Below are 15174 nucleotides of genomic sequence, written 5' to 3' on the forward strand. Positions count from 1 at the left end.
TGAGGTAGCTAAAGCAAGGTTTAAGGTAATTACACTCCACTATTCAGACGTTTCGTTGACAGAGAGAGAGATAATGTGTACGTGTATGTCAAAGACGTGATTGGGACAACCATACCCTCTGTTTGACTTCACGGAGGTGCCCATTATTGGCAAGTGAAAGGCAGATTTAAGCTGCTTTCTACGTGGGTGCTTAGACAATGTCTGATAGCGAGGAGCTAATAGGATAACCAAACACGACTTAGTCATTCTTCTGCAAAGGCCCTTGGATGTAGTTACTCACACTCTCTCGTCCTCTATGTCCTTAGTTTAGTGGGACTCCGTCGTCATGTTTTCCAGTGGAACTGAATACCTAGCAGGTGTCTCCTGTGTCTGTGCATCAGACATGACTAAATGAGAACAGGAGTTTAAAGGACCAGTAAGAGTAAAGAGCAGCAACCAAAGAACCAAATGACACTAAAGATCATTCAAAGGCTACAATTAATTTAATCAATACAAGTTCAACTTTGATGATGTAAGTAGAATATGCCATAACTTTTATCGATATAGGTAATAATAATATTTTGAGTTGATATATCTTGGCAAAAAAAACAAACATTACAAAAATATTGACTTACCAGTAGGCCTGGGCAATATATCGAAATTCAAGATATATCGAGATTTCTATTTTGGCAATAAAGAAAATTACATTGTCGTCTATAATGATGTATTTTTTATTTTATACCTTATTTTAAATGTACATTTTACTACTTCTCAGAACAACATGACAAGCACAGTTAGATGGATTTCTAAGTGGGTCCTAAACCAGACCTTCCCCTAAACAAGCCGACACTACAGAACTCACTCAAACGTGCTGTCTGCCTGATAAAAACTTTATTCAGTTAAAAATATAAAGATTTATATTGTATATGGCCATTTTCAGGAAAACATATTGAGATATGAGTTTTGGTCCATATCGCCGAGTCCTACTCACCAGTTGTTTCAGCTTTACTTTTGTCATTGTTATTTGCGATTGAAAAGTTCAAAAAAGGCTTTTTAGAAACCAGCTGAACCAAAACATTAAGTAACTTTTTAATCAATAAAATGTTATTGGCATAAACAGCTGAGCACTATTTTCAATATCTTTAAGACAGAATGTTGTCAAGTTTTAAACAAAGTAGGTCAAAAATGTGTTTTTAAATGCAGCTTTTGGTCTCATTGGGGGTTCATCACTACCCTTGAATGTTCTGCTGCAACGTTGATTTATCTTATTCAATCTTTTTTATCATTTTAATGAGCATATATAGATGTACAGCCAACACGTGAGCAGGAAACTCAATAAGGATGAATTTGAAATTAGGAACAGTTACTGTCCAAACTAATCATAGCATTTTGCTATAGGCTCTCTTCTAATTCAAGAGAAAGATGGTCGATAATGTCTTTGGCCTATAATCATAAAGTAGGTATGATGATACACACAAAAACTGCAAAAAGGGCATTCCCTAAAAAATAATTACTCACAGGTTTCAACAGTATTTTTCTTGACAAAGCCACTTTACTGGTGGTATTTCACAAAAAGCTCAACCACAAAACCATAATAACTAGAAAACTACCAAAAAGGAATCAATGGTGCTTTTTAAGGCTTTAACACAAAGATGGTCATTGCTCAAACAAGGTGTTTTCCAGGTGCTGTTTTCCTTCATAATGATCATTAAATGTAGGATATAAATCAAATCGTCACGTTCCAGCATCTTAAATGACTCACAGCTTGTCAACTTAAACCACAAAGCCTAGAAACAAACATCTAATTATGAAATGATTTGTATTTAGAAACACACACACAATGAAAATAGGACTTTCAACATGTCATCTCTATTTGTCTGACAAATACAACTGGTTCAGTTAATTACAGTCATTAGAAACGTGTCACGCAGGCACAGAAAACAGGATTTTCCCTCATGTGCCATTTAGTTTCAGACAAAACCACAACATGCGGAAATATACCAGAAAAAATAACAAAACATCTACGAGCTATTCAAAATGTGCCTAGTAGAAAAGAATAGAATAAACCTTTATTGATCACCATAAGGGAAATTCACAAGTTGCAGCAACACCATAGAAAAGAAAATGTGAACAGTAAGAACAAAAATAAATACCAACATAAGATAATAGAGCAAATATACTGTGGGATGGACATGAATTAGAAAAAACAAACAAAATCATAAATAAAATAAATAAAAATTAAATTAAAAAAAACAAACAAAACAACAACGGCCTAAAAAACACAACAATGTGCAAATGACAGATGAAAGCATAATGTATGTAAAAACTATAAGTAAAAACTATAAATAATTTAAGAATCAAGCGGTTTCTTACTTATTTTTGAAAATATGATTATGATGGCAATGTTTAATTAGTGTGTTGTGCAGAGAGTAGCATTACTTGTATCTTTGTGGCTAATTTGACTGAATTCTTCCAGCAATAGGCTGCAAAGCATAATTCACAGGAACAGGAAAACAAAAAGAATGAAAATTTACACCACAGAGGACCTTTATAAACGTCCATTGAAATAGAGCTGGGATATCCGGGAAGTGGCTACTTTCTGAACTTTGTAGCACAATCAAAAAACTCACACTTCCCTTTTTTTGAGGGTCTAAAGATGCTAAAAAAAAAAGGTCCGCACAACTCCCAATTTCAGTTTTAATTAACACCAAAAAACTGACCGCCCTTCATCAGACATAAACTTTAAATGTTTGAACTCAACAGAGTTCAGTTTGCTCACTGATGATCATACAAACAGGGAAATATCAATGTCTGACCACACAAAGTGACGTCTCACTCCCCACAATACACAGCACTGTTTTACAACAGTCCTCTAAATCGTGCAGTCACAGCCTGTGATTAAACATGGGTGTGTACATATGAGTATACAATGATTGTTGGGTAAGACCTTTTTTACACACATGCCAGCATTTTACCAGATTCTACAAGGTCTTAAGTCTGAAGTCATCCAACATTCTACTGATGTGTGTCTGCAGATGCTGCATTAGCCTAAGCTGGGCTCTACGGCTGATACAAATGTCTTTGGCACAGACGGGCTAGGCAGGCGTTAGGTGAGACACTGTGTATCAGAAACCAACACCTACATTAGCTTTAGCTCCTCCTCTGTCTATCACATTCAAATTCAACTCATGTCACTGTGTCTTTTTACATTCCTTTTCCTTCCCTAAACCTAAAATACAAAATGTAGCCGAGTAGAGCGGAAAAAATGTATGTATGTATGTATGTGTGGGCATATTTGCAATTTAAATGGTATGTGTTCTATAACATGACAGTTAAGTATTAATGTTACTACTTTACTGTAGTGAGTGAGCAAAAACAACATAAAATAATGCTTTAAACCAAAATACACAAATTCGGTTCGTGGGGAGGGGTATCAGTTCAATTCTTCTGTTATATAAAGTTATTTTAGGCCAAAATAGAATTTGGTAAGAGAAAAAAACCCACTGGTGAGATGTGAGAACATGCAAACTCCATAGAGGAGGGCTAATACTCCCAACCTTCTGAGAACTGTTGCCAACTGCTGTTTGGGCGGCAGTAGCTCAGTCCGTACAGACATGGGTTGGGAACCGGAGGTTGCCTACTCAAGTCCCGGTGCGGACCAAAATACGGAAGTTGTTCTGGTAGCTGGAGAGGTGCCAGGGCACTTCTCGAGCACTGCCAAGGTGCCTTTGAGCAAGGCACCAAACCCCAACACTGCTCTGGTGCGCTCCCTTCATTGCAAAAGCCGCCCCACTCTGACATCTCTCCATTAATGCATGTGCACAGGTCCTGTTTGCGCATGTGTGTGATTTGGGCCTGTGTGTGTGAGAAGCATGTCCCTAAAAATAACAGAGTGCAATGATATTTCCCTTCAGTGATTAATAAAGTATTTCAAAATAAATTTGGAGCCAAGAGCAACATTAAAGTCCCCCTCAACCTAAAAACTTTTAAAATCCCAACTCAACTATTTAAAGATGTTCTTCCACTAATTAGCACTAATATGGTGAACTGGATTAATACATCTCAAGTAACAGGTTATGTACCACAGGCCTTAAAAACCGCTGTAAACAAACCTCTCCTTAAAAAACCTACCCTTGATCCAAGTGACTTGTCCAACTATAGGCCAATATCCAATCTCCCTTTTGTTTCCGACATTCTTTAAAAAATCATTGCACGTCAACTATGTGATGATCTACTTAGGAACAGTTTACATGAAAGCTTTCAGTCTGTCTTTAGAGCCCATCACAGCACAGAGACTGCCTTAGTAAAAGTAACCAATGATCTCCTCTTAGCCTCAGAAAGAGGGTTGGTCTCAGTTCTGGTGCTCTTAGATCTCAGTGCAGCCATTGATACGGTGGATCATCATTTATTGCTTCAGAGACTGGAAAGTGTTGTTGAGATTAAAGAAACGGCGCTCCTAAATAATAATCTCTCCTCAGTGCACACCAGAGTTAACCATGGAGTTCCGCAAGGTTCAGTTTTGGGACCGATACTCTTTACATTATATGCTTCCACTTGGTAACATTATCAGAGAACATAATATAAATTTCCATTGCTATGCTGAGGATACACAGCTTTATCTCTCAATGAAATCAGATGAAACTCATCAGTTAGTAAAACTCAAGGCTTGTCTTAAAGACATCACATCCTGGATGAGCTGCAACTTTCTTCTTATTAACCAGGATAAAAAATAAAGTGATTTTATTTGGTCCAAAACACCTCAGAGAGAAATTATCAGAGCAAATAGTGACTCTGTCACCCAGCACCACGATAACAAACTTAGGCGTTATCTTTGATACTGACTTATCCTTTAATTCTCATATTAAACAAATCTCAAGACAGCCTTCTTCCACCTCCGTAATATATTTAAAATATCTTAGAAGAAGTAGATGTAGAACAGGAGGCAGGGCGTTCAGCTACCAGGCTCCTCACCTTTGGAACCAGCTCCCAGTCTTAGTACGGGAGGCTGCTACTTTCTCCACCTTTAAATGTAAACTGAAAACCTACTTATTTTCTAAAGCGTATATCGTATAATAGCAATAACCTAAAGCGTCTCATTTGTAAATGGCCGGAATCACAGACCATTACATGTAATGGTCAACACCTTAGACCATTAAAATCAAAACCTACTTATTTGCTAAAGCGTATACCGTATAATTACGACCATTGCGTGAGCCCAGTACAAAACGAAGTCTTGTCTGTAGTGGTAGCATTTCCGACCATGGCAGACGCCGCAAGACGTTTAACGTTAACCTAACCACTAAAAATGAAGCCTAAAACCATGGGGGCAGACCTGCCAATAGTGTATCATGTTTTTCTGCAGTCCGGGCCTTCTCATCACCCTGCTATCTCTTTTCTGTTTCAGGTGTCTTGATGCTGGAGCTGGCAGTTCATGACCAATGGTTCACGGCTCAACTAGTCTGGGACACTCTGACGGTCTATCTCCCTATCCAGTCGAAGTGGATGGCTGCCACCTCTGAATCTGGTTCTGCTGGATTTTTTTTCTTTCCACTGTTGATAAATACTTGTTCATATGGATCTTGTTGCAGGGCTCGAGACAGCGACCAAATTGGTCGCATATGCGAGTATTTTTTCACTGTCTGCGAGTAAATATTTAATCTGGTCACATCTGTGCGAGTGCGTAAGGTGACTTTATTTTGACAATCCAAAAGGAGGAAATGGGGAGTTACGCGCTGAGACGTTCAGGTATGCATAGCAACACAGCTCATGGGGGGCGCGCCTAGTGGATGCAAAACTTAGGCAAAAATAAAAAATAAAAAAACTGCATCATCCACTACTTGTTGCAGAAAAACTTAATATTGACACTAACACATTAAAACATTTTGCAAATATATCTCGAGTCACTGTCAATCTTAACTTCATACAAATCTACGGTACTCCAGTTAAGTCAACTATTCATCAGCAGACAGACTAATACTTGATATTTTCATTCCATCACCAATGCAAAGAAACGCCTAAGTGAAATCCATTCCACTTTGAAAGTCTTTATTTTACTGTCAGAATTGGGACACTGATTGTATGAGCTAAGGATAAGTAATTGTATCGTAAATGTACAAAGACACAGTGCAGATCCTTCTTACTTTCTTTTTTATTACTTTGTCAACTTTCCCAATGCAAAGATTGCTTCTGCAATGCTCTTTATAGGCATGAATCCAAAATCCTACCCACTGTTTTAGGACTAAAAGCTGACTATGGAAATTATTCTAGGAAAGAAAAAAGGCAAATGTTTCTAGAAACCCCCAGCAAAATGCTCATGGACTATGAGGGGGGCACCATGGGAAAAATAAAAATAAAAGTGACGATCACGGTACTCCCTTAAATGAGATGCTATCAGTCTGTCATTCTAATATGGGACAAAAACATGGGTGATATTTATATATAAATCTATCAATCGATCAATGTATCACAAGAACAAAAGAACAAAGCCAGTTCTAATTCAAAGTTGACGCCACTTTGATTAACTTCAAGTCTCATGGCTTGATATAAAATAAAAGCTCCTCAAAAGAAAAGAAGTGATGAGACCCATTTAGACCTAAGATTTAAAATAACAACATTGTACTCAATAAGCTTATTACTTATTAGTTTTTCTTTTATTAGTATAATCGCATCAGTTTTTCCCAAACTCTCAAACCCATACAACTATAGTATTATTATCTCATCATTGATCTGAAAAAATAACCGTCCCTAAGCAAAAAAAATGTGTTGGCGCCCCCAAAAAAACTATGATGTCATCACGCACTTATGACGTTAATTTTGTCACGAGGCTTCCGTTTAGCTATAAGCCACTCGAAAAAAAAATAAAATAAATTTTTTTTACCAGCCACTCAATTTCAACAATTAGAACAAATATTTAAAATAGCTTTTAATAATGTCAGACTAACAACAGGGAAACTAGACAAGTCTACATTTATATACAGGTTACCAAAGTGTAAATTAAGTAAAAGACCGAATGTTTTCATGAAAAGCGGAAAAATCTAAACGGAACTTTCATCCGCACGAGAACACGTAACATAACGTAACGTAACGCGAGGCTTTGTGGCCAAAAAAGCGCCTCGTGGGTCTGTTTTAAATGAACTACCGGCGTCAGTGAACCTCAAAGTGTTAGTTCAGGCTGGACAAAGGCTGACAGAGACGGGAACAGGAGGAAAAGTTCATATTCTTACCGGTTTTGGTGAATCAATGACGTATAAATCAGTGTTGAGTAGCGGTCACATCAGCAGGTGTGGTTAGAACACTTCCTAATGGATGGAAACCACAAAGCCGGAGAACCAGGGTTCTCCTCCTTCTGTCTGTCTCTCATGTGTGTGTGTGTGTCAGTAGGCAGTGAGCTCACTGTGCGTCATTCACCACTGAAAGCTGAGACTCCTGTCTGTCTGTCTGTCTGTCTGTGAACCCCCTCTGTTGGTGGGTGCAACCCCTGCACCCTCGAATCCGTCAGATGGGAACTGAAGCTCTTAAAACCACATGTCATTAGTAGGAAGCCTTTCATATGGAAGCCCTTTCCCGCCAGTAAAACGTGAAGAAATAAACCCACCCCCCCCCCAAAAAAACTAGGAAATGTAAAATAATGATAATAATAAAATACATCTAAGTCATTATGATATGCTATCTCATAATTATGAGATACTAAGTCATAATTATTAGATAGTATCTCATAAATATTTCATTTCATTTCATTTATTGATTATTTAAAAGTTAAAATGCACACTAAGTCATAATTATTGACTAATTATCTCATAATTAAATATCTCATAATACAAGGAAAAGTAGAATAATAATTTAAAAAATCTAAGTCATGATTATGATATACTAAGTCACAATTATGACTAAGTATAGATATATATACTTACGGTGTATATACGTATATATAAGTATAGTATAGTATAGTATAGTATAGATTAAAAAAACTAAGTCATGATTATGAGACACTAGTCATAATTATGACTAAGTATCTCATAATTATTGACAAAGTATCTCATAATTAAGTATCATAAGCTAAGTATCTTAATATTTATTGACTATCTCATAATTATTTTATAATTCTCTAAAAACAGGAAAAGTTAGGAGATTTCTTCTTGTTTTCATCCTCTCTCAGTAAACAAAAGTGGTTTACATCGACATCTTTAACTTTTCCTGATTAATTAGAGCAAAAGCAGCACACGTTTGCATTTTGACTGAAAAAGCTACTAAATTATTTAAAAAGCAGGCTGAACGCTTCACTCCAATAGGAAACAATGGCAGTGGAGCCGTGTGACGTCATCAATCACGTGATTTCAAGATGGCGGAACACAGGCTCTACAACTGTAAAGTAGTCCCATTTTTAAAAAGAAATGAAATGAATATGGTGCATAATAATGTGTTTGTTAGGTATAAATCTCCTAATAATTATATTTCAAAGATTTTAGGCCAAATTTGTAAAAAAAAAAAAAAAAGTCTTTAGAGATCTCCACTTTGCCCAAGAACGGAAAGACGGGTTGAATTTTTGACCAAGTATTTCTGGCACTGTGGATCAAAGAGTGACAGAGGCTTTTATTCTTCTACCGTGCTGATTCAGCGTCACGTCCATAGCTTACGCAGTATAACTCTGTCATTATATCGTAGTAGAAAATCTCTCTTCATTCATCGCACAGATCATCTCTGTCCAGTGTGTGTGGCTGTGTAGGAGGTGACGTTTGTATGAGTGTGCGCTCTGAATGGCCTACGCTCAGCTGCATTCTGCTCACTGCGGGACCATCATATCACAATACACTACATTGTGAGTCAATGGGTTGAAGTGAATCGAGAAGGGTCACATTGTGTTGAACGAGAAAATCCACTGCCTATGTCTTAAATGAGTTCTGAAATAGTTAGTGGGGGGATTTGCAGCTACACTGTAATATCAAACAAACAGTGGAATATGAAATGATTTTGAATAAAAAAATAAATGATTACTAATATATTTGACTTGAATACTTGCTTTTGTGCCGTACAATCAGCTATTCGACAACATGCAGAAAAACACCACATTTCTCATCATAACCACGAGTGTTTGATAAACTAAGTGTTCACACGTCTGTTCTAGTTTGAGAAACACTAATCTATGATTATATTGTTTATGTTGCCTAAATAATACCTGCAGCTGTTGAAAAGATTTAGTGACAACTGGTATTCATTCACATATTGTTCTAATATGTTACATGTGAGACTGAGATTTCATAGGAGTCAAAACCACAAACTGCCATCAGTGAACTGGTTTAATAACAAAGAGGAATCCACAATGACGTAACAATACAAACAACACACAAGTAAGGCTGGAACAATCAGGAGTGTAAGATGTCAGCCTTATAAGGTTCAAAGGGGAAAAAAAGAAGAAAGGTTTGGACTTGGTGGTGGTAGAAGATTTCTTCCACTTTCATTTTTAAAGGTAAAATGGCTATCAGAGAAAACAAAACCGTTAACTGTGTATTTTTTTTTTTTTTTTTTTTTTTTGTGTGTGTGTGTGTGTGTGTGTGAAAACAGACGTTATATTGTCTTGTTTTTGTTTCACAACAATGAGGAGCTGGTACAAGTGAAACGTGCACATGCCATAAGGGTACAACACAAAAACAGACCCTTACACAAATATAAAAAAATATGTCAACAGATTCATATCAACAATTGCAGACCGTGGGTGCACTATTTACAGAAGAAGAAAAAAAGCACTATGTACCAATATTTACATCATACATGAGCAAGATGTGGTTAAATGAAAGTCACGGAGTTAAAGTGGAATTTAAAATAGGTATGTATGTGGAAAATGTGTGTGTTTACGCAAAATAGCAAACATTTACTTCATGGAAATTATTCAGTTTTACTTTAGTTCTTATCTTAGGTTGCAATGGATACTGAGGATGTAAATATAATTTTTTTTAAAGTGTATTTCAGACTGTAGGCAATAGAAAATCTTCCTGTGTATCAGGATGAATGTGACTTGGTTTTAACACTGGATGCAAAATAATTCTGTTCAATATTAAGACCAAGGAGTATAAAACTATAGCATTTCTTGACGTTTTCCAAAAAAGCTGCTCCAAACAAAGACGTGTACCATCAGAAACACAGCGACACTGTTCACAAGTCCATTAAATTCAGTCTGCATGGAGCATCATGCTATTGCTATTGCTAGCCTGCTTCAATATACAGCATTCGAACAAGTAACAATAAGGCAGCTCTGCACAGAGAACACGTCGAGCGTAAAAAGCAGATATCTTCAGCTCACTGATACAGGACAATAAAAGAACAGTGATGGAACAACTCTTCTATCACTTGTGTTGAGCGTTAGCCAGCTAAAGCTAGCTAAAGCTAGCAATAGCTTCTCAAGTTTGTTTTTCATTCCCGGTCCTATTTCAAGTGCACTTACTTTTAAATATTGCTTCAGACTCTAAATGACTTCAGACTCATGTTTCATTACAAATCTCACCAAATAAAATGTCCCAAAATGTTGAAGATGTTGTGACATTTACTTTGTAAAAGTGAAATTCTCAGTTTTTTTGTTTTTATTTTTCGTCCCGACTTAAAGTAAAGGAAACCCACACAGTATCTTCAATTGAGTTAAATACACTATTGCAGACCTTTCCATTTTACCCCTACAAAGGCTCATTTGCTAGTTAGCAGCAATCACAACAGCCATGTAATCCTCTTTAAGAGTTAGCTCCAGTAACAGTGGCACGGTGAACAGAATGTGGATCTGAAGCTGAGTCCAAAGTGCCCAGATGGCAAATACGATACAATCACCGCTAAACCCTAAAGTCTGAGGATAACTGCTATAAGAGTGTGCAAGGACGAGTCAGAGTCACCACCAGCTGCAGGAGTAAAGGGTGACCTTTCACTGTGTGTGAGAAAAAGGGTTTAACCTTTGGCCTCCTGGAAGCACATGCACATAACGTCTTCTAGTGCGCTCCGCTTCTCACATGCACGCTGCTCTATAAACACGGCTGATAAATGGGTTCGTCTGCGTTCATGCACGACAGGATTGGTTTTGCATTGATTTTACACAATGAAGATTTAAATTGATTTCAATGTCAATTAACTCAGTATTTAACTTGCATCACTGCAGAGTGAACGTGAGACACAATGTAAAGACTGGGATTGAGTACTCTACAAAAACAGTCTCTTCCAGAAAGATTCATCTTGTCTTCTTCTTGAATAGTATGGTAAGGGTTTTGCTTATTCAGAAAATGTTTTTCAAGAATTTTTTTTATCTCCTGACATGTTTCGACTGTCAACTGCCAGTCTTCGTCAGAGTTCTGCTGATCGCCTTTGATGCTTCCTTTGAACTTTCACATGACTTCCATGTAATAGTTCACACATATGGAAGACTGTCACTTGACAAGGTTTTTCAGGCAATTTTTTAGCAGTTGACATGTTTCAACTGTCAACTGCCAGTCTTCTAATTGCTGGAACTATTAGATAAAGTCAAGTGAAACTTCAAAGGATACATCAAAGGCGATCAGCAGATCTCCTCTGACAAAGACTGGCAGTTGAAAGTCGAAACGTCAGGAGATTAAAAAAAATCCTGAAAAACCTAGTCTGGATAATTGAAACTTAACAAAAAAACAGTCTGGACTTTTTGTAGTGATAAAGAAAAAAACATTTTTATAACCTCTATTGTAACATTTAAGAAGTTACACAACTCCAAAACAAGAACCCTGATTTTTTTTTTTTTTTTTTTTTAGTCAAAGCAAAGTGATCTGTGTTCTTCTTACACCCTCATCACTCACATCCATCTTAGGAATGTATTTACTCCTCTTGAGTCATAAAACCAGGCCCACCTCATGTCTTCAGTCCACATAAGTGAAAGCTACATTTTCTATAAATTAAGTGCTGCAAAAGAAGGCGCTAAAATCACATCCATAAATACTGTACATAAACATTTTATCTGCTAACACAGTCTAGCAACACCTTTAGAGAGCCCCTGGAATGCTCAACATTTTGAAATATAGGAGAGGGGAAAGAAGATGAAAAAAAATATATATATATATATTCTCAAACCTAAACACACACACAAGGCTTTGGTATAGTCAGCTTCAATATGAATGTATTTAATGCACTTAGTAAATTGTCCCAGTGGGGGATCCGTAAAGTTAACCTTTTTGTGGGGGACAGTTTGATTTACGATCAGTCCTCTCATCAACACAACCGTAACACTAAATATTTATTGTAACTCTTTAAATCAAGGCTTTGCCATAATAGTTGGGACTTTAAATTAGAACATTGTTCACCTTTTGTCATGCATTACACTTAAATCATAACTCAACTCAGTGTTTTAGCATGAATCTTAGCCTCAAACAGAGAGTTAGAGGTATAAAATGATTTTAATCTTATGGATGGTTGTGCAGAAACAGCCTGTTAGACTTCAGAGGTCACAGTGATCAGATAATAATCAAATACAGAGGAAAATCTACCAATTCACCTCTGGTGTTATAATAAATAATCTTTTTCATGATGTTATTGATAGATTAGGTCGAATAGATCCTCCTAAATATGATGCAGAGGTCAAGTCCATGGCTGTGTTGTTTTCCTTGCTCTTCTTTCAAACCAATTTCCATCCCTAAAGTTTAATTCCTCCCTTCTCCATTATACAATTTTCTGTATAGAAACAAATCGGCAACAAATGATTTCCATACTTGCAGGTTGCATAAATCCCCCATTTCACATGCACAGACATGCACGGGGTCAGAAACAAAAGAAAAGTGGGTTTAAAGTGATCCAAGGCATCAGTTAATCCAGGAGTTCTGTTTGCTGAAATGTGTTAAACATCCAGGTTTTTGTGTGGCGTTCCAAGCTAGAAGGCGTTTATATCAAGGAGGGTTGGATAAGGTCTTCAAATGTCTCAGACCTTCCAAAGCAAAAGATGGTTGGTACTGTCATCCCTTCCCACTGTTTCGCTACTACTGGTCAGCCTGAAGTCCTCATAGCCATCTCCACCAGAAATAACTAGATGGTTGTTTTTTGGAGGGATGTGAGCTGAAGCTCGACGGCGAGCAGAGTCTCTTCTCTGGAGGCTCCCATCCACTGTGCTGCAACATTGGGGTTGATTGCCTGAGAAAAAAAAAAAAAAAATGTAAATAATGGTTCAGTTTCAAGTGAAAATACATCTGTACTAAATAAAAATCCAGATCCAGAAAAGGCAAAAGGTTTGTGAAATTGTGTGGGAAGAATATTAACAACCTGTGGAATCAGTTGGCGTGGGAGGGAAGTTCATGTCGAAGCCTTCTGGCAGCTCGATTGACGTGAGAAACCGAACGTGTCCTGTGTGTCCATGAGCCGAACCCATCGGCGCCAGTGGTGATTTCAGAGTCCCAGCTCCAGTCCCTGAACTCACCGCGGGGATCGCTAACGTGAGGACGACCCCTGTGGAAAAAAACATAGTATGAGCTCACCAACTAAAGCTATTTTTAACATGAAAGCTCCTTTTGTGATGCTGCTTCTGTGTCTAGAATTTGATGTTTAAAACACACTTTTGTTTGGAGAGATATTTCTTTTATTTCTGTATTTATCAATGTTTGTCTGGTAGGATGAAGGAGCTAGACTGCACTGTGATATATGGCCAAGACACGGTTGTACCAGACTCCGCTTGGCACGAAGGAGGGCCAAGCCAAGAATATAACTATGACTGAAGAGATGGATGCAGACACGGACAGAGATGCACAGAGACTAGAGAGACACACACTTCTTCCTCCGGCCACCTGCGCTTGGGCTCTGTCTAATAAACTTTTCTTGAGAATAAACCACATTTGGATTTTTAATAATTCGTTAAACCCCTGCCTTCATATTTTCAAAAACAGTCTTTGAATTAGAAATGTAGAAAATTTGAAACGGAGCAATTTTCTCTGTGTTGTAAGACTTAGACAGACCACAAAGAAACGACTGGATGGATTTATTTCATATTTTGTGTGCCATGTGGACACTCAGGTTACCTCATTTGTGTTAAAAAATACTGCAAAAGTGAATTTTTCATAATATGTCTCCTTTAAGCCCTTCTGAATTAAACCAGTTTTCTACCTGCACTGGTGCCGATCCACAGCAGATCTTTGCAGGCCAGCAAAGCTGTGATTCTCAAACAAGCAGCTTTGTGTTGTCTGATGATTGCATCTGAACCTACAAAAGAAAAGGGAGAAAATCATTTTGTAACATATACAGTACAACTATGAATACATGACGTGTTTACTCTGTGATTTACCGGCAAGCATCTTGTGCACAGCAGGCGCCACGTCCACCTCCGTCAGGCTCTCCCAGGTCTGAGCGTGATACAGTTTGACGTGGGCGCTGCCCTGCAGGGCCAACCACACGCCCTGGCCGTACGCCACCATGCAGGTCACACAGCGGCTGCTGTCAGTGCCCACCTGGAACCAGTGCTGGAAGAAACAAAGGACCGGATCATGTGAACACGTATACTTTGTGTTTCATGCTTACTGTATCTGTGAAACCTATGAACGCACCTCTTGTGCTAACGTAGTTGTGTTGATAATGAGGACTCGGTTCTGGGAGCCACACCAGAGTTTTCCTCCCACTGGAACCATTTTGGTGACTGGACTGCTGGGTGTGCCCAATACTAATGTCTGTGAGGACTGAGGATCCCAGAAACTACCTGCAGTTTAAGATCAACAACGGGAATAAGAATGTGACACAAAAACAACAGTACTGTTGGTATAAATGTAGATAATAATTAATACACATATTTTATTTCTCTTATGGGAAAATATGATTTGACTGTAAGAAAATCCCAAACAAAGCAGTTGAGGAGAGTGAAGCGCTGCACAAATTGTGTTGCCAGGTTGGGTTCAGAGCCTATTTTTTGGTGGAGTTTTGACACTTTATGAATAGTTAGCAGTTCTATCTGGCAAAGCAAAGCAGACTGCATCAAGTGTGAGGTGCTTTGTTGAAAGGAAAACAAGGTAAATAAGCAGGAGACAGAAGCTGCTCATTCATGGACAGTTGATTTAGCGCTCTGCTTGTCCGTTTAAATATCTAAAAATTCAAAATGAGCGCTCTGTTTGGTAACCTGGCAACCTTGTTAGTAGGCTCTAGTAAAACACATTTATAATTAATGTGTGCTATGTTATGAAAATGCCACTTTTGAGGTTTATCTGCCTGAAAACACCTGCTGGTTTAATAACA

The 15174-nt window shown here is 37.8% G+C and overlaps 2 protein-coding genes across 4 annotated transcripts in view; both read right to left on the bottom strand.

Annotated features, from left to right (window-relative positions):
- relt (RELT TNF receptor) overlaps window positions 1-7338 on the bottom strand; it is a 33145-nt gene extending 25807 nt beyond the window's left edge. For both annotated transcript variants that reach the window (XM_028465530.1, XM_028465529.1), the window contains exon 1: window positions 7203-7338. The gene's annotated coding sequence lies outside the window, so the exon portion shown is untranslated. The remainder of the gene's footprint in view (window positions 1-7202) is intronic.
- Window positions 7339-9456: 2118 nt separating this feature from the next.
- arhgef17 (Rho guanine nucleotide exchange factor (GEF) 17) overlaps window positions 9457-15174 on the bottom strand; it is a 76402-nt gene continuing 70684 nt past the window's right edge. The window contains exons 20-24 of one of the 2 annotated variants that reach the window (XM_028464477.1): window positions 14496-14644; window positions 14237-14411; window positions 14059-14154; window positions 13225-13407; window positions 9457-13095 (exon numbers count right to left, since the gene is read on the bottom strand). In XM_028464477.1, the coding sequence (XP_028320278.1) occupies window positions 12887-13095; window positions 13225-13407; window positions 14059-14154; window positions 14237-14411; window positions 14496-14644 (812 nt within the window). In that variant the 3' untranslated portion in view covers window positions 9457-12886. The remainder of the gene's footprint in view (window positions 13096-13224; window positions 13408-14058; window positions 14155-14236; window positions 14412-14495; window positions 14645-15174) is intronic. The other variant, XM_028464478.1, reaches the window with a different exon arrangement.

This window comes from Gouania willdenowi, chromosome 13 (genome assembly GCF_900634775.1).
Source record: "Gouania willdenowi chromosome 13, fGouWil2.1, whole genome shotgun sequence".
NCBI classification, from domain to species: Eukaryota; Metazoa; Chordata; class Actinopteri; order Blenniiformes; family Gobiesocidae; genus Gouania; species Gouania willdenowi.